Source organism: Herpailurus yagouaroundi, unplaced genomic scaffold (assembly GCF_014898765.1).
Source record: "Herpailurus yagouaroundi ecotype Mexico unplaced genomic scaffold, PumYag 77, whole genome shotgun sequence".
Lineage (NCBI taxonomy): Eukaryota > Metazoa > Chordata > Mammalia > Carnivora > Felidae > Herpailurus > Herpailurus yagouaroundi.
The window spans coordinates 54,296,870-54,316,702 of record NW_024412388.1 but is presented as its reverse complement, the minus strand read 5'-3'; the positions used below and the strand labels follow the sequence as shown (position 1 = coordinate 54,316,702).

Below are 19,833 nucleotides of genomic sequence, written 5' to 3'. Positions count from 1 at the left end.
CCTCTAAGAATTTATCCCATGGGTGTACCACATATACCATATACATAAATACATACTCAAAAGATATTTACTTCCCACCAATAGAATTGGGACAGTGGATTCAAAGCAGTCATTAGAGAAAATGAGGTATATCCCTAGATACTATCGCACGAAGTTATCCAATACATAGTGTTAAGTAAACATCGAGTTCTATAATAGCATGTATAGAAGGGTTCAAGAATATACAGGTATTTATTATGTATGAATGTGTATGCAAACATGTGTCAGTGTGCAGGAATCAGCATGTGTCTATGTGGTTGTGTATAAGCTTAAAATGCATAGAAAGTTCTGTAAGTACATAGAAGAAACCATTAATGTTAATTATACCTGGAGAGTAAAACTAAAAGGTGGGAAGGAAGGAAATGAACTTTTATTTTCATTTTTATACGACTTACTAAATTGTTTTATAATTTTTCTTCATAAATATGTATCTTGCTGTAAACAAAAATAGAGCTTTTGTTTGGGTTTGGTTTTGCTTTTTAAGAGACAAGAGGCCCAGCTCTCATGCAATGGCCTGAAAACAAAGCAACATATGAAATAGAACTGTCCTCTGTTACAACAGCAAATGATCACAAAACAAGACAGTGTGTGAAAGCCTCCCAGGCTCTGTGTGCCAATGAGGCATAATGGAGACAGTTCTCTCCTGGCACACTGAGAGACAAAGCCAGGCTCCTACCCCATTAGGGGATTTAGTGGCTGGATTTTAAGACCAATAATTAAAGTGAAATGCTGCTACACATTTCTCTTTTTTTAAGTTCATTTATTTATTTTGAGAGAGAAAGAGAGAGCATGTGCAAGTGGGGAAGGGGCAAAGAGAGAGGGAGAGAAAGAATCCCAAGCAGGCTCCACACCACCAGTGCAGAGCCTGATGCAGGGCTCCAACTCACGAACGGTGGGATCATGACCTGAGCCAAAGTCAGATGCTTAACCAATGGAGCCACCCAGGTGCCCCACTGCTATCCATTTCAAGTCAACCTAAGCCAATTTTCTTAGCAGTTAAAATCCAGTTTTTACCGTTATATTCCTCCAACTTATCTCCATTTAAAGTAGCTGATAGATCTTGGCCACAGGGTGCCCAAGACCTCAACTCTCTTCCTCTGCAAATGTGTCACTCTTCAGTATGTTAGAAGACCTGGAGGCTGCTGCTGGTTTAGATGCACATCAGCTCACTGACCTCTACAGAGCTTCCCATCTCTAAAATCTTGTTAACGCCACCGATTTCACTGGGACATTCAACATTCTAAGAACTAAGTAGGATAGAGTATAGAAAAACATGTTGTCAACACTAAGATGCTATGAGAACATTAGTTCATTTGAATTTTAAAAAGTTGACCATTAATGTTGAACAGTAATAGTCACTGATATCATCTCTGGTATATAAATCCTGTCTACAGTCTCGAATACCTATGAAGCTATGAAGGAACCTCAAATCCTTTCCTGATGCAAGCAGACAAAATGGTCTCTTACAAATACAACTCACACTTCACTTGTCCCCCTTCCCTTCCAGCTCACTAAGTGCTGGTTTTAACAGTCACATATCCTTTTGCAGACCTTGGCCCCTCTTCCAGGTCTTTGCATTTGCTGAACCTAGTACTTGAAATGCTCTACATACAGCTCTCGCTCTCTCTCTCTCTCTCTCTCTCTCTCTCTCTCACTCTGTCTCTTTTTCCTGTTTGTGTCTGTTTCTTCAGATGTCACCTCAAATACTACCTCCTCAGAAAGGCCTTACTGGATTGTGCTCTGTAAATTAGGCTTCCCTCCTCCCCACCACCACCTTGAGTTCTTCTCTCCCTCACTCTAGCCCCTCCGTGGCATTTAGCATACCTTATAATCCTTTATCTTGGGTTACTGGTTTATGGTATGTCTTGTGCTCTACAATATAAGCTTATAAGCACCGAAGTCTTATCTGTCTCGTCCTCCACTGTATCCCCATGGCTAGAACAGTGCTGGCATATAACAGGTGGTCAGGAAACATTTATGAAATGAGTGAATGCAGAATTACCCACCACAAAGTGTTTTCCTCCACATTCCCACATTTCCCCCTTGCCTATGAAACTGGCAGGGTCAGTCTGATTTTTCTCATTTGAATTACCTGCCCAACATCACAGGCATAAATGACAACAAAGTCTGGCTTATAAATGACAAAGCCAGACCTTACATCTAGGGTTTCTAACTCATGGTTCCCTAATATCACCACTGTTCAATAGCATCCACAAATTTGGACTTGAAAGGGTTGAAAATACAGCCATTTATCTAGGCTTTAGCAATAGGGGAAGGGAAGAGAAAGATCTGCTTTCCTGCAGGGGTGAGGTAGGAGAGACAGGGAGGGGGAAATGGTGTGTTATTATCTTGCACTCCATAGCTGCAAATTAGTAAGTAAAATTCTTTCCTTCATCTGAATGAAATGCAGCTACCTCTGGGATGGAGGCTTATGAAACCTCTCATCACCAAGTCACAGTGCAGAACACTTGGCTAATTGAAATAGCAAGTGAAATTTTAGGTAGGTCAGATGCAATTACCCAATTTGGAAAGTGACACCAGTGTTCACACTCATTGGATCACAAGCAGCAAGCAGCCTGGGATCTAAGTCACACATGTACACCCCCACACAAATACCCCCCGAACTACAGTCATCCACACACCTTCCTACAGCATGGGGTTCCAAGTCTCCCCAATATGCTGACTCACTTACTGGGGAAAAGGGGAGGACATGGAGATAGGAGAGGGGAAGAAGAGAGAGGGGGGCAAGGAAGCTAAAGATGCAGGAGAAGGAGGAAGAGAAGGCAGAAGGAAGAGAATACTGGGAAGAAGGATCACAGAAGAGAGAGACAGCAAAGGGAGAATAAGCAGCAAAGAGAAATGTCAGCCTGCTGATTTTTGCTGTGATGCTCAAGTGACCAAAGGCTGACACAAGGCAGTCCTTGAGAATTTCTGGGGGTCGGGGTTCAGGCATTTGTCTGTTTCCAAGAATTCCTGCTTCAATAATCATCCTGCAAGTTTCTCTGGTGTTTGAGTTTTCTTCCCGTGCCTCCATCACCAAGAAAGGGCCCAGAGCCTGGGGCTTGCCCCTGAGAATGGGCATAAGGGCAGGCTGGCTACTTTACACCATTCTGGCCTCCAGCCACTGGCCTGGAGTCAGCCCAGTGCCGCAGAATTTCAGTTCTAGCATTTCCACCGATTACCTTACTCCTCCGCTAGGCAAACACAGGCCCTCCTCCTGCCTCCTACCTCCTCCACAGCACTCCCATGGAGATCTGCACAGCCTAATGGGCAGCCTACCAAAAAGCTGAAAGCCTGGTGAAACCTTGTGCCAACCTGACAGCATATCCAGCCCTCTCTCTAGTATGCTCACGATGCATAGAAAACCCCTGGTCACATTTTCCACTTCCACTTTTTAGCTGTCAGTCTGTCCATTCTTTTGTGCAATGCTTTCCAGACCTACTTCTTTCTTTTTTTCACTGGGCTGTCATTATTTTTCAGGTCATCAACCTAGTGGGCATTTACTTACTCTCCCTGTCCCCCAGGTACATGCACCCCCTCTGTCAGTATGCCCCCTCCCTAAATCATAAATCCCTGGGGCCCAGGAACCTGTGTTTTCAACCAGCATCTCAGGAAAATCTAATGCAGGCAGGACACACTTGGGAACCACAGATGGGGTCCATCTTTTATGCAGCTGCAGAATGTCTCCAGTGCTCACTTATTACAGTCTTCTCTCTGGAACTGCAGCAAGACCTTTGTGGGCCCTAGGCACTTCTGCCCCCGTGTGCTCATTCCTCCATTAAAAAAAATATATATATATATATATATTATATATTTAAATATATTTATGTTTATATATTTAAATATATACATTAACGTTCATTTATTTTTGAGAGAGAGACAGACATACAACATGGTGGGGGAGGGGCAGAAAGAGAAGGAGGCACAGAATTCAAAGCAGGTTCCAGGTTCTGAGCTGTCAGCACAGACCCCAACACAGGGCTCAAACTCACAAACCATGAAACCATGACCTGAGCCGAAGTGAGATGCTTAACCAACTGAGACACCCAGGCACCACTCACTGCACTGGTATGAAAATGAATTCCTTAATTCCTTACAGTTATACTCATTTATTTTATTCTGCTTTGTAAAAGAAATTAAAATTAAAACATTTTTCTTGGCCTTAAAATTATTCTGATCCCTAGGTGCTATGCCTGTGGATAACTCAGCCCTGCCTCAGCCCCTCTCCCAAATCTGCAGGATCCTCCCATTGCCTACAGAATAAAGTCCAACCTTCTCAGCTGGCTCACCTGATCTAGGTTCAATCTGTATTCCCAACGCCATCCACTGTAGCTCTTGCAACCCATACAGGCTCCAGCTTCCAGGCCTAAATGTAGTTCTTTCAACATACCATGCATGTATGATGATGTCACTATGCCCCAGCTCTCAGCCCAAATCAATTTTCCTTTCCTTGTCTACCTACTGACCTCCCGCTCAAACAGCACTTTCTACTCTGGCCTTCCCTAGTCGCACTGGTTGAAATTAAGCATCATTCTTCTGCACTCCATAGCACTATATGTGTCTATTATTATACCACTTATTCGCCCTGCCTTTTGCCAAATATACCCAATTCTGGAATGCACTTCTTTTACGGTATAACGTGTCTTTCTTTTTTTAAATTTAGTTATTTATTTTTGAGAGGGAGAGAGAGTGGAAGAGGGTCAGAGAGAGAGAGAGAATCCCAAGCAGGCTCTGCACTGACAGTGCAGAGCCCAATGTGGGGCTAGAACTCACAAACTGTGACATCATGAGCTGAGCCAATCAAGAGTCGGACGCTTAACTGACCAAGCCACCCAGGCTACAGCATAACATTTCTAAAATCAGAAAGTGGCTGTAACACGTGCCAAACTCGCCAGCCACCAGGTATAGTACTACACTTGAACATGTCAACAGTAATTTTCTGCATGTGCAAACCCAACCTGCGTAGCAAGCACTGAATCATCTGATTGCTTCCTTGTGGGGTTATTTGCATTGTTAACATCACACAGCTGAATTTTAATTTTTTATCCTTAGTACCTTTTTAAATTATGCTTTGATGTATTACTGAAATAAAAAGCTATTTTGGACTAGGCTATGGCCTGTAGATGTCAAGTAAAGCCAATAAACGAAGTAGAAATTGCCAGATCTCTTGGCACATGTCATGAAATTTCCTAATTCCTTGGACCATGAAGAACTTATTATTCAGACATTGAACTGCTCTGTCAAAAGCTTCTAAGTAATTTCAAGAGATGTTGTTTAGTATACAATAACTATAATTTAGTTTTCTCCTGAGCCAATGAGGAAATGTACAATTTAAACTCCAGGATTCTTGCACGCCTGGGTGCCTCAGTCAGTTAAGCATCTGACTTTAGCTCAGGTCATGATCTCACAGCTCATGGGTTTGTGAGTTCAAGTCCTGCATTGGGCTCTGTCTTCCTCTCTCTCTGCCCCTTGTGCTCTCCCCCTCAAAAATAAAATAAACATAAAAAAATAAACCCCAGGATTCTTTAATTCACCTCAAAATTATAGACTCTTTCCAAAAGGAGTTCAAAATGGTGAGTACAGGTTATAAAAGGTTACCATAATGCTTACCTACAACTGCAGATGACCAAAGGTGAAACAAAGAATTTTTACTTTGAGAGAGAAAGTGAGAGGGTAAGCAGGGGAGGGGTAGAAGTAAAGGGAGGGAGAGAATCTTAAGCAGGCTCCGCAGTCAGCATAGAGCCCGACACAAGGCTCCATCTCATGATGGTGAGATAATGACCTGAGCCAAAAACAAGAGTCAGACACTTACTGACTGAGCCACCTAGACACCCCAAAAATTTTTAATAATAAACCTGAAAATAGTGAAGATTCCAAACTTGTGATACTGATGAAGAAACACACAAATCTACAGATAAAAATCATCTATTGTTACTTCATTAAAAAAAATTATACACATTTAGTTTTGGTTTTTTTCTGCTAAAAAATTATCTTAATGATGAATGGCATAATACAATGCATTTTTTTTTTTGGTCAAAAAAGCAGTCTTTTGGTAAGCTTATTATTTCTTTACATTTCCACATTAGAAATCTCTTGGGGGTCTGGGACTATGTATTAATTATCTTTCTCTCCCCTCTAGTGTCCTTGCATATGAAAAATGCTCATTACTGAGTTGGTCTAGCTTTCTGCCAACAGTTTAAGTTCTATTAAGTCTGGCCTCATTTCTATTAAAATCTAGCTGTATGCTTATTTTTTGAGTTGGATGGGTACAGTTCATTAAAAATGCCCTTTTTAAAAATTCAAAATCAGTTCATGCCTTTATTCATTCGAGTATTTATCAGTGCCACGCAGTGACAAGAAGACCAAGGTGAGTAAGACACAGCCCTGTTCTGAACTTTACTTACAGTCTAGAGGGAAAGATAGGCCAAGCAACATATCACAAACCAGTGTGATGAGAGGTATGGCAGGGACATACAAGCTGCTGGAGGCGCAGGGAGAATGGTCATCCCATGCAGCCTCCAGGGGTAAAGGAGCTGAAGAATGAGTAGAAAATAACCTGGAAAAGTGGACATCTAGGTGGCTATGGGAGAAGCTTGCCTAACCTGAGAGAACAGTGTACATGAAAGCATAGAAATGGGGGTGGGAGGACCCACCAGGGGAGAAAGGACAAGAAGTTCTACTGGGCTGGCTTGCAGAGGTACCATGATGGGCTTCCAGTGTCCAGTTAAGATAAAGTCCAGTTCTGGGCTTTATCCTGAGAGCAGTGGGGATATATTTTCATTGGCAAGATATTACTCCATGAAGTCATAAAGTGGTACCAATTATATTGTTCTCCAATCTCTATATTGGTGTCATATAAGGATGTAATCAGTCTTAGTCAATACTGCTTTTTTTTTTCCTGCTTTCCTTTACTTCTAGCATTTTAAAATTCTTTATGTTATATGTAAGTCAAGAGAGATATCTTATTTATAAGATTCAAAGTGAAAAACAACTATATTCATTTCAGTTACCTCAGACACCCCTATTTCTCCTTACTGCAGAGAAAGAAGCAAACAGAAACATTCACCACTAAATTCTTCATTTGCAATCCTATGGACATTTATTTTTATTTTTTTAAATTTTTTTAACGTTTATTTTTTTGAGAGACAGAGAGAGACAGAGCATGAGTGGGGAAGGAACAGAGAGAGAGAGAGAGAGACAGAATCTGAAGCAGGCTCCAGGCTCTGAGCTGTCAGCACAGAGCCTGATGCAGGGCTCAAACCCACAAACTGCAAGATCATGACCCAAGCCGAAGTTGGACACTTAACCAATTGACCCACCCAGGTGCCCCTATTTTTATATTTTCCATTGCATTCTTTTCTGTAACCCTTAATTCTTTTTTTAACAAGAGCATGGAAAACCTATATAATAAAAACTTTTATAATAAAAATTGACTAAAAAACCTTGCTAAAGTTAAAAAAATTATACATTATATATACACACGTTTATATATATGTATGTGTATATATGTATGCATGTATATGTATGCACGTATGTATGCGTGTATGTATATATGTATATATGTATATGTGTATGTATGTATATGTATATGTGTATGTATATGTATATGTGTATATGTATGCATGTATATATGTATATGTATGTATGCATGTATATGTATGCGTGTATATATGTATGTATATACGTATGCATACATATATACATGCATACATATACACACACGCATATATACACGTATATATATATGTATGATTAGAAATAAACTGGACTAAGAAGAGAAACAGGATGTGTTCTCTATTTTCGAAGGGTGGCCATGTGGGTAAGGGATTGGATTTATTTTGTATCTAGAGAGCAAAAAGTCCAATTTTGCTTAAATAAAAGGATGAGAACAGTGGAAACGTATAGCCTCAAGGCAGTGATAGCTCCATCACAGAAGGTGCATATCATAGACTATAAGGTCATCTTTCTAAAACTCGATTCAAGAGATTCCCCTTTTAAGTCTATGAAACCTGGCAGTCTCCAAGCAAATTTGAACTTTGACACAGATGCATCCTTAAACGGCTATACAGAAACATTCAAACTTTAGCCACACATTAAATAAATTAGTAAATCACTTTCCCTTCACCTTACAAGACCCTTAAATGCACAGGTATTCCTAAGAAAGGGATATTAGCACATATATGCTTATATTATTTCAACGGAGGATGAAGTTATCCAAATAAATACTTCATAATGTTAAAGCCTGATTTTTTTTAACATTTATTTATTTTTGAGACAGAGAGAGACAGAGCATGAACGGGGGAGGGGCAGAGAGAGAGGGAGACACAGAATTGGAAGCAGGCTCCAGGCTCTGAGCCATCAGCCCAGAGCCCGACGCAGGGCTTGAACTCACAGACCGCAAGATCGTGACCTGAGCTGAAATTGGCCACTTAACTGACTGAGCCACCCAGGCGCCCTGAAAGCCTGATTTAAAATGTAGATGCTGTGTTTAAACACTACATCCTACAGAATAGGATTTTTTAAAGGTAATTTTTTCTTTCAATCAGATTTCTACTAAACAGGAAAGTATTTTATTTTAGCATTCTTCATTATCTTTATACTCTTAAGTCCCACTAAAATCTGGAAACAGTTTTTAATTGGACTTCTGTTTTATGGCTTGTCATTACAAACTTGATAAGTAAAGCCTAATGTTGGAACAATTGAGTGACTCAAGACTGGGAGTTCTACATTTGTGGATTCTGCTTTCCATGGTAGGTGAAATGTGCACAAAAGAAATATGGGGTTTCTGAGCTAATGAACTGGGAAAGCTGCAGTGCCATCTGGGAAATGAGAGGATGACCTTTGAATGACAATCTTTTCTAAAGAATAATTCAAATGAAGAGAAAGTGAGCCAGGGCAGGCAGACAGCTCTAGAAACAGTTCTGGCTTAGGGGCTGCTCTGGAATCTACCACTTGAGAGTCTGTTGACTTAGAAAGTCATTATACTTCTGTGAACATCTGTCACTCTTTCATCTAAAAACAGAGGGGAAATCCAAGGAGATAATATTGTTTCCATCTCAATAATTAGTTGATATTATTACCTACACAGGAAAACAGTTCCGTTCAATGGAGAAAAACTTAAAGCTCAGAGTCAGAAAACCTGAATCTTGCTGTCAACTAAGTAGCTATTTTACCTTGAACAAGTCTCCTACCATCTCAAAGAATAAGCTTCCTCATCTAATTGGAAAGACACTGACAGCAACACAAAGAAAAACTGCAATTGTATCCTAATGTTGTTTTAAGCCTCAAACTAAAAGCTCTATTTTAAGAACAACTATTATGATTCTTTTATAAATGGGGAAGAGGCTTAAAATTTTTCTAGGTTCTACAGCTAGTAACAATAGTGCAGATGTTTGACATCAAATCTCTAAGACAAGACATATGCCACTTACCCTACCTAATAGATTTCTGGGGAAACGAAATAAGATAAGTGTCCAAAATGAACTACTGGGATCTCATCAAGATAAAAAGCTTCCACACAGAGAAGGAAACAATCAATAAAACTAACAGGCAATCAACAGAATGGGAGATGATACCCGCAAATGACATATCAGATAAAGGGTTAGTATCCAAAATCTGTAAAGAACTTATCCAACTCGTCGATACCCAAAAAACAATCCAGTGAAGAAATGGGCAAAAGACATGAACAGACCTTTTCTAAAGAAGACATCCAGATGGCTAACAGACACATGAAAAGATGTTTGATGTCACTCATTATCAGGGAAATACAGGTCAAAACCACCATGAGATACCACCCCACACCTGTCAAAATGGCTGAAATTAACAACTCAGCAACAAGAGATGTTGGCAAGGATGTGGAGAAAGGGGGACACTTTTGCAGTGTTGGTGAGAATGCAAACTGGTGCACCCATTCTGGAGAACAGCATGGTAGTTCCTCAAAAAATTAAAAATAGAGCTGCCCTACAACCCAGTAATTGCACTACTAGGTATTTATCCAAAAGATACAAAAATGCTGATTCAAAGGGGCACATGCACTTCAACGTTTATAGCAGTACTATCGACAATGGCCAAAGTATGGAAAGAGCCCAAATGTGCATCAACTGATGAATGGATAAAGAAGATGTGATGTGATGTGATGTGATGTGTGTGTGTGTGTGTGTGTGTGTGTGTGTGTGTGTATGAATATATATATGGAATATTACTCGGTGGTCAAAAATAATGAAATTTTGCCATTTGCAACAATGTGGATGGAACTAGAATGTATTATGCTAAGCGAAATAAGTCAGGCAGAGAAAGACAAATATATTATTTCACTCATATGTGAAATTTAAGAAACATGGGGCACCTGGGTGGATCAGTCAGTTAAGTGTCAGACTCTTGATTTCAGTTTGGGTCATGATCTTATAGTTTGTGCGTTCAAGCCCCATGTCAGGCTCTACACAGAGCCTTCTTGGGATTCTCTCTCTCCTCTCTCTCTGCCTCCACTCCGTCATGTGCTCACGCTCTCTCTCTAAAAAATAAATAAACTTCAAATAAATTTAAAAAAAAAGAAACAAAACAGATGAACACAGGAGAAGGGAAGGAAAAATAAGGTTAAAACAGAGAGAAAGGCAAACCATAAGAAACTCTTAAATACAGAAAACAAACCGAGGATTACTGGAGGGGTGCTGGGTGGAGGATTGTGCTAAATGGGTGACGGCCATTAAGGAAGGCACTTGTTGGGATGAGCACTGGGTGTTACATGTAAGTGATGAATCACTAAATTCTACTCCGGAAACTATCTTTACACTATATGCCAACTAACTTGGATATAAATAGATGGATAGATAGAAAGATAAAGATAAAATGTTCTACCTATTATAAATAGTTATACAAGCATAGGGTATTATTAAAACTAAGCTTTAAGTCCTCTAGATTTATTTTTAAATCCTCTAAACACACTTTTTCTACTCATAAACATTTCTATTAGACCAAAAGCCCCATGAACCACCTATTCTATCTAGCATGTCACAGTACAATGAGTTGAATAAATGGGTAGATCACTGCTGCTTTAGAAATGATCCATGAGTTTAATTAAATGTCTTAAACAAATGGATACATTTACACTGCACAAGGCCACTCTTTGAGGATCTGAATAGAAAGAACTATAATTAGACAAGATAGATATAGTTGCACTAGTCAATGAAACTTGCTACCCACTAAAAGAAACACCACTCTCAGGACCCAATCGTTCATCCAAACCAAACAAAGAGCATCCTCCCAGACTTCCCTCGATTGCAATTATGCATCAAAATAGTCAGAAGATAAATAGTACTGCCCTAAGGCAGCCACAACATTCCCCTAAGCAGAAAGAGGAGTGGGGAAAGGGAGGAATCCCTGCAACCTCTTCATACAAGGCTAGTTTGATCAAATTGAAGAATCAACTCCTAGCAAAGCGCTTTAGAGATAACAATATTCTTAATAAAATGTTTTCCCATTATAAAAGTTTATCAATTCATTTTTATTCTCTAAACTTATTGAAAAAGTGATTTGGTAAAAAAGACAATCCTCAAAAATCCAGAACTTACTATATAGGCTGCTGTGTGTTTGAGTTACTACTACTATTATATGAGCCCCCTAAAGGCCAGAAGTGTCCTTAGCACAGTACCTGGCATATAACAGACTCAGGAAATAGGTGTTAAATTTATTCTAGGATATAACAAACTTTAAAAACAAATTCCAATTCTTAAAACAAAAATCCCTATGAAAAGTGAAAACTACACAAAATTTAGGGGCGCCTGGGTGGCGCAGTCGGTTAAGCGTCCGACTTCAGCCAGGTCACGATCTCGCGGTCCGTGAGTTCGAGCCCCGCGTCAGGCTCTGGGCTGATGGCTCGGAGCCTGGAGCCTGTTTCCAATTCTGTGTCTCCCTCTCTCTCTGCCTCTCCCCCGTTCATGCTCTGTCTCTCTCTGTCCCAAAAATAAATAAATGTTGAAAAAAAATTAAAAAAAAAACTACACAAAATTTCATATTTCTTTCTCCAGAAAAATTTCCAGAAAATTTCATTTTCCAGAAGTGGGGCTCTCCCTCACTCATTTGAAAACTGTTCATTCCATTTCAGTCATGCGTGTACTTGTCCACTACTTTCCAGAAAGGATTATGATGGCATCATTTGGAATGCATGAATCTTTTTTTAAGATTTAAAAGAGATCACATCCAGGCAAAAGATGCTCTGGACTTTATCAAAGATTTGAAAATCATAAATCAAATACCCGTGTACAACATCAACACCAAAGTTGGTAGAACCATTAGTCCCTTTGGGTAACTTTAGCTTTAATTTAAAATGGTCCTGAGAAAACACTGCACCAACACCTTATTTAACTTCAGTAAGAGCTTGTATGGGTAAAATATGTTTTCAGGCCAGGACACTTGAACATCTGTAAACAATATTTTATCCCACCTATGGGATGAGGAAAATAGAAAATGGTAGTCCAGGGAGAGCCATTACACGATTAAAAGAAACAAGCATTTATTTCCAAAGTGCAGGAATTAAATTCAGTTTCTTTTCATTACTTCCCAAAAAACCCAAAATGAATCTTTCCTCTGGATTCCTCAGTTGTCCAATATATTAAAGTTACCTGTGTAGAACAAAACACTGAGCACTTCAATTATAAATTATCTCTATGTAAACAATCCTCTGATCCTGGTTCCTTGAAAAGGTGAGCAAACAGCTATAATAATACCCCTGATCCAACATACGTATATTAAATGAAATCACTATGGAAATCACTAAAAGAGCATTTTTGCTATGGAAATCACTAAAAGAGCATTTCCAACAGAGAGAAATCCAACTTGTCAAAATGCTTTATAAACGAAGGTTGCAAGCCCAGATACAAAGTTTAGAGGCATTTTCATTTTCCTTACATGTAAAGTTTATGATGTATTAGTACACTCAATGCAAAAAAGATAAGATCAAAGTCAATAGCCGATGAAATAAATTTCATCGTACAAAGCCTAAAGCTGTGTAAAAGATCTCTAGATAAAAATTTGCTCAAGGTAAAAATTGCTCAAGAAAGGTAACAGCATTAACCCTAGCAGACAGCCAAATTGAGAAGAGGCACAGCTTTACAGAATTGCAAATGACATCAGCATTACGAGAATAATAATTGGAATAAATACCGTCTGCAGGCTGCAAAAACATTCAACGCACTTGCTCCTTCACCTCTCCCCCTCATCCAGCTGGGTAGTGAAGGCATCTGCTCTCCCTGCCCTCCTTCCCAGTGGCTCCTCGCGCCACCCTCTCCCTTCTCGCCTCCACCCCTTCCCTCCCCTTTCCCCTCCTCTCCCCGCCTCCAGCTGGTGTATTCAGCAGCCTAGCGAGATTAAGAGGCGCTCGCTACAGTCACTGGGCCTCAAGACAGATCTAACGTTTCCTAGCTCCAGGAACTAGAGAAATTAGAGACGCGGCACCCTGGTGGTATTAGATGCCTTCGCTCCATCCCGGCCCCTCCCAGGCCAAGGCTGAGGTGGGAGCCTCGGGCTAGCGGAGTGGGCCGCCTCTTGGAGGACCCAGCGGAGTTCAGCGGGGCGCACCCCGCCGCCAGCGCTACCTGAGCTGTCCATGGTGCTGGCGCGTTCCTGAGGCTGCTGGGCGGGACTCCGCGCCGCCGCCGCCCCGGCGTTCACTCTCTGCTTGCCGCCACCCGCGCCGCTTCCCGCACTTAAGTCCCGGTTACTGTCCACCAGCTGCAAGGATTCGTAACCATCGTTGCTGGTCTTTTTCCGGTAGCTCCCGAGGAGACTCATGGGCAAGCCCAGAGAAGAGGGGGGAAAAAATCAACCTGGGAAACGAAGGGGAGGTGGAAGGTGGAAAGGGCTCGAAGGAGGAATTTAAAAAAAAAAAAAAAAAAAAAGGAAAAAAGAAAGAAAGAAAGAAAAAGAAAAAAAAAAACCATCAAGTGTCCGACATGACGCATAGATGAGTGAAAGAGGGAGCGGCCACCAGAGAGGAGCTTGGCAGGGCGCGCGGCAAAGCCACCGCCCTGGGCAGAGAGGCTCTGGGCGCCCGGCGCGACCGAGGTTGAAAAAGAGGGCGCGGGCGGGAGGGCTAGCGGGTGCGCGCGTCCTCGGCGCCGCCGCGGAGCCGCCGGCCCTGCCGAGCTCCGGGACCCGGGCCAGCCACCCTCTGGCTGGGGAGTGCCCGGAAGCAATCCTATAGGTGTCGCCGCGTCGCCCCGCCGCGCAGCAGGGCAGCTCCAAGCGCGGCTGGCCCACGGGGAGGGAAGAAAAGAGACAGAGTAAGGGAGGGGAGACTCTGAAGAAGGGGGGCTGAGGGCTGAAAATGGGGCGTGGTGGAAGGGGGAGGGAACTACTACGACCCGGGTAGTGGGTGTTTTCGCGCGCGAGGTAAAGAAGAAAGAGGCTGGGTGTCTGTGTTTGGTAAGCTTTGGGGACGAGGGGGTCTCTTGGTAAAATCCAGACACGCCCATTTTGTATAACTTAGCCTATATTTGCTGGAAGATTCGGCATATCAAAGGTTATCGTCCCGGAGGACTGACTTGTAACTTAATTGGACAGAAAAAGAACGCATGTTAAATGCCAGTTATATGTATGCTAACACAGAAAGAAACAGCAGTATTTTGCACATTTAGGATAATGGGAATGATCCCTAAGTGAGATTTCAAAAAGCTGGCTATTCTAAGTACGAGACAGGGTCCATTCCACCTTGGGAGTAGATGTGACTGTTTCAGGAACTATTTGTTGAACGAATAATTGGGGGAGGAGGGGAGGTCGAATCAGGTGCAATTTAAGTTCTGACATCATTTACCTTGGGACCTGGAGAAAGGACTATACCACTCAGTTGGCTTGAGGGGATGGTTAGGAAGCAAGCTAGACAAGGATTTTCTTTCCATTCTCTAGCCCCTCCCCCTTTTTTCTTTCATAATTTTCAGAAAACAAAGAAAGCAGTCACTCATTATCAGTGCAGAATTAATCACAAAGTTAACCAAGCTGAAGGGTCAGAGCCCCTTTCGTGCAGAAGCCCTTTGCAAGGCTATGCACCTAATTTTATATTTGTGATTTTATATTCTTATTCTTAAAGAGAACCCCAGCATTATATGTTTCATGGCTTGCAAAACCTGGACATAACTCTAAGTCTCAAAATGCAATTACCAAATGTTCATTTTCACCTGAATTACTAATACTGCAGAAGTATCTCTCATTTTTATCATTTCAAGTAAAATCCTGGTTTAAAAGGATACTTTTCCCTGTTAGGACTTGCAATGACTAAGTAAAGAAAGAGCTTTTCAAAAGTCATTTGGCAGAGTTTCATCACGGATCAGCAAGAAAAAAAGTGCATGCATATAAAATTTGCTTAAGCCCATACACAAAGGCATTTTTGCCTTCTCACCTTTCGTGGCTTTCTTTTGCTGTTACTTTGATCACTTAAGGACAGGAAATCAAACAACGTCTAAGAGGCTTGGGTCCAAATGACTTGGGACCCTAAGTTTCCAAGAAACTCTAGCTCTACATGGATCTACATAAAATAAATTAATTGTATTGAAAGACATTTGCCTATTCAAGGACCACCCAAACACAAAGTCTTAGAAGAATAGGACGAATCAGTAGAGGCCAAGAATGCTGCAGATTCCTCCAGTCCCTCTGGGAAGACCTCAATTCCCTGACCAGTTGCTTTCCAAAGTGCAGTATCTGAAAAAGGTCTGGTGTGACCCAAATCACAAATTGCAGTTAATGCTCATTTACAAGATCAAACAACTTGAGTGAGAGCAGTTAAAACTGTAATAAAATTTTAAACACAGATTTCATACTTTTAATTTTCCAAATCTGTCAGATTGAGCTATTTTATGTACTTGACTAAAGTAATACTCTATGAAGTCTAGTAAATACATATTTTCCAATAACATTTTAAATCATCTTTTTCTGCACTTTTCCTTCTCTCTTATAAGATTCATTACTGAGACACAGGGAGAGTAAATACCTAGTATCCATCATATGCCTTGGCAAATTCTGGATTTATAATCACTGGATTAAGAGAATTGAGACATGACCACTTTTCAAAAGTGAAAAATAATTATTTTCAAAAAGAGCTCTCTCAGTTCTTTTTGTTCAACTGTTTTTGAGAGTTCCAGACATACTGCTGGAAGAAATTAAGATGAAACATATGCCATTGTATTTTTGGATATCTATCTCCCCAGTTTGCAAATTTAAAGAAAAACATGAATGGGCTAAAGGGACCACTGAATTTTTTTCTTGACATTAATTTAACATAAATAAAATTAACCAGAATAACTGTTGGGGCACCTGGGTTGCTCAGTCAGTTAAGTATCCCAACTCTTGATTTGGGCTCAGGTCATGACCTCATGGTTTGTGAGATGAGCCCCACGTCAGGCTCCATGCTGTCAGCATGGAACCTGCTTGGGATTCTCTCTGTCCCTCTCTCTGCCCCCCCCCCAAAACCCTTGATCTCTTTTTCTCTCTCTCTCTGCCCTTCTGCTGCTGCTCTCTCTCAAAATAAATAAATAAACATTTTTTTAAAGGAGTAACTATTAATGACCCTACAAAATTAAGGATATAAAGAACATACAAAGGCAGGAAAATACAATAACTATGTTAATTTATAACAGTCTAAAAACTAGTTTGGGGCTTAAATTGGAATACACACCAATTTTGACACTAAAATTGTCTTTACTATCCTAAAGATCAAATTCATAAAGAGTTCACTTATGCATGAGGAGCTTACTTTTCTACTCCATAAAATACAGCATAGTAAAAACACCATCACTGTATAGTTGAAGTAAGAAATTAGTACCTAACACAGAGAGAGTAAGTACTTAACAAATATTCACTATTATCACTATTATTGGGCTGGCTTGGGCACGGCTGTGTCCTCAGTGCACAATAGTCCTAGTTCTTCCCTGGGGGGATGCTCAATAAAGGGCAGTATTATTTTTTCCAGGATTATACTAATGGAAATTTGTCTGTGTTATTCTGAATGAGGACCTGTGCTTAAGGAAGGGAGATGGCACTGGTAAAATCCAAGGTGAACATTTAGAGCCAAACTTTCCTGCTTTTCCAAAAGCAAGATTGCTCCACAATTTATTTTATCTCGACAATATTACCTCACATATGGAACAGAGCCAAAGAATTAGATGCCCTCTTCAGGGATCTGGGGGTAGCATTCTTTCCCTTTGCCTTTTCTACTGCTGACTTAGTAAGTCACTTTTACTAACTTGGTAAAGGTTATCCACACTGAGGAATGTTCAGGCCCTATTCCTGCCCATCACGTCCACCCCCCTCAAAATACTCTCCCATCACAACAGATGTCACAATATTTTGTGGTGGGAGTAGAAGATGATATATGCCATGACCCATCTGGGAATATGATCCGTGCTTTTAAATTTCCAGGTATAACATACCGGTTAAAATTGAGGTTCTAGAACCATATTTCCTAGGATTGAACCCTATTTCTACAGACTCTTTTAGCTGTATCTCCTAAAGTACTTAACCTCTCTGCCTCACTTTCCTCCTTTGTAAAATGAGCATAAGAATAGCACTATCAGAATAAGGCTGTAGTGAGAATTAAATCAGTACCTAACATATAGTTAGTGCATAACAAATGTTATCTGCTATCACTATCATTCTACTGTTTTTATAAGGATAAGTAACTTTTTTATTTTTTTTAACGTTTATTCATTTTTCAGAGACGGAGTGTGAGCGGGGGAGGGGCAGAGACAGAGGGAGACACAGAATTCAAAACAGGCTCCAGACTCTGAGCGGTCAGCACAGAGCCCGACACGGGGCTCGAACTCATGAATCGTGAGATCATGACCTGAGCCAAAGTCTAATGCTCAACCAACTGAGCCACCCAGGCACCCCAAGGATAAGTAACTTTTTAAAAAAAATTGTAATTTCCCATCTGTAAAATTAGGCTAATATAAAAACGTTATGTATAATGTAGAAATTGTTCTGCCTTGACATTTTAGATATTTTTATGCATCTCTTTCCTATTAGATTTCAGACTCCTTGAGGACAAAATCCATGTTTTCTAATGTCTGTATCCCTCATGATGTCTAAAGGAGCACCTCACACTCACTAGAGATTGAGTAAATATCTACTGAATTAATAAAGTAGTGAATAAATTAACAAATAAAATGCATTTTTGTCACCTAGTCTAGTGATTTTTTAAAAACTGTACATTGTGGTTTACTAGGTTATAAAATAAACTTAGCAATTCATTACCATTATTAAATGAAACAGGTCAGAAAACATCGGTTTTTGGCATATGGTAAGATATGGTTTCTTGAACTACTGTTTTGAGTTTGTGTGGTGAAAGTATGTTTGTGTTTCTCCTCAATAATGACATAAATGTATTTTTCACTATGGGTTCTAATTATAAATGTTTGAATGTCTATGTATAGCAGTAGTAAGGGGTCCTAGGGTCCCAATTGTAAATGTCCTACCCACTGTGACAACTGAATGCACTTGCCTACATAACTGGACAACAAAGAGTTCTGGCTCTGTTCTCTCTGTGGCAAAATGCAAAAATTATTATGTATGATCAGGTTTCTAAAATGCATTTCTTGCAATCCCTATCAAAATAACACCAGCAGTCTGCACAGAACTAGAACAAACAATCCTAAAATTTCTATGGAACCAGAAAAGACCCTGAATAGCCAAAGCAATCTTGAGAAAGAAGAACAAAGCTGGAGGCATCAAAATCCCAAACTTCAAGCTGTATTACAAAGCTGTAATCATCAAGACAGTATGGTACTGACACAAGAACAGACACTCAGATCAATGGAACAGAATAGAAAACCCAGAAATGGACCCACAAACGTATGGCCAACTAATCTTTGACAAAGCAGGAAAGAATATACAATGAATTAAAGACAGTCTCTTCAGCAAGTGGTGCTGGGAAAACTGGACAGCAACATGCAGAAAAATGAACCTGGACCACTTTCTTACACCACACACAAAAATAAACTCAAAATGGATGAAAGACCTAAATGTAAGACAGGAAGCTATCAAAATCCTCCAGGGGAAAGCAGGCAAAAACCTCTTTGACCTCAGCCACAGAAATTTCTTACTCAACACGTCTCCAGAGGCAAGGGAAACAAAAGCAAAAATGAACTACTGGGACCTCATCAAAATAAAAAGCTTCTACACAGTGAAGGAAACAATCAGCAAATCAGAAGGCAACCGACAGAATGGGAGAAGATACTTGCAAATGACGTATCAGATAAAGAGTTAGTATCCCAAATCTATAGAGAACTCATCAAACTCAACACCCAAAAAACAAATAATCCAGTGAAGAAATCGGCAAAAGACATGAATAGACACTTCTCCAAAGAAAACATCCAGATGGCCAACTGACACATGAAAAAATGTTCAACATCACTCATCATCAGGGAAATACAAATCAAAACCACAATGAGATACCACCTCACACCTGACAGAATGGTAACATTAACAACTCATGCAACAACAGATGTTGGTGAGGATGCAGAGAAAGAGGATCTCTTTTGCACTGCCAGCGGGAATGCAAGCCGGTGCAGCCACTCTGGAAAACAGTATGGAGGTTCCTCAAAAAATTAATAATAGAAATAGAACTACCCTATAGCCCAACAATTGCACTGGTAGGTATTTATCCAAGGGATACAGGTATGCTGTTTCAAAGGGGCACATGCACCCCAATGTTTATAGCAGCACTATCAACAATAGCCTAAGTATGGAAAGAGCCCAAATGTCCATCGATGGATGAATGGATAAAGAAGATGTGGTATATATATATATATA

General features: G+C 40.4%; 1 protein-coding gene across 3 annotated transcripts in view; it reads right to left on the bottom strand.

Annotated features, from left to right (window-relative positions):
• DNAJC6 (DnaJ heat shock protein family (Hsp40) member C6) overlaps positions 1 to 19,833 on the bottom strand; it is a 150,992-nt gene that overhangs the window by 87,897 nt on the left and 43,262 nt on the right. Inside the window, exon 1 of one of the 3 annotated variants that reach the window (XM_040470510.1) lies at positions 13,629 to 13,839. The exons of the other annotated variants lie outside the window; for them this stretch is intronic. Within the exon in view, the coding sequence (XP_040326444.1) occupies positions 13,629 to 13,824 (196 nt within the window). The 5' untranslated portion in view covers positions 13,825 to 13,839. Of the gene's footprint in view, positions 1 to 13,628; positions 13,840 to 19,833 lie in introns of those variants that run through there. 3 annotated transcript variants of the gene reach the window in all.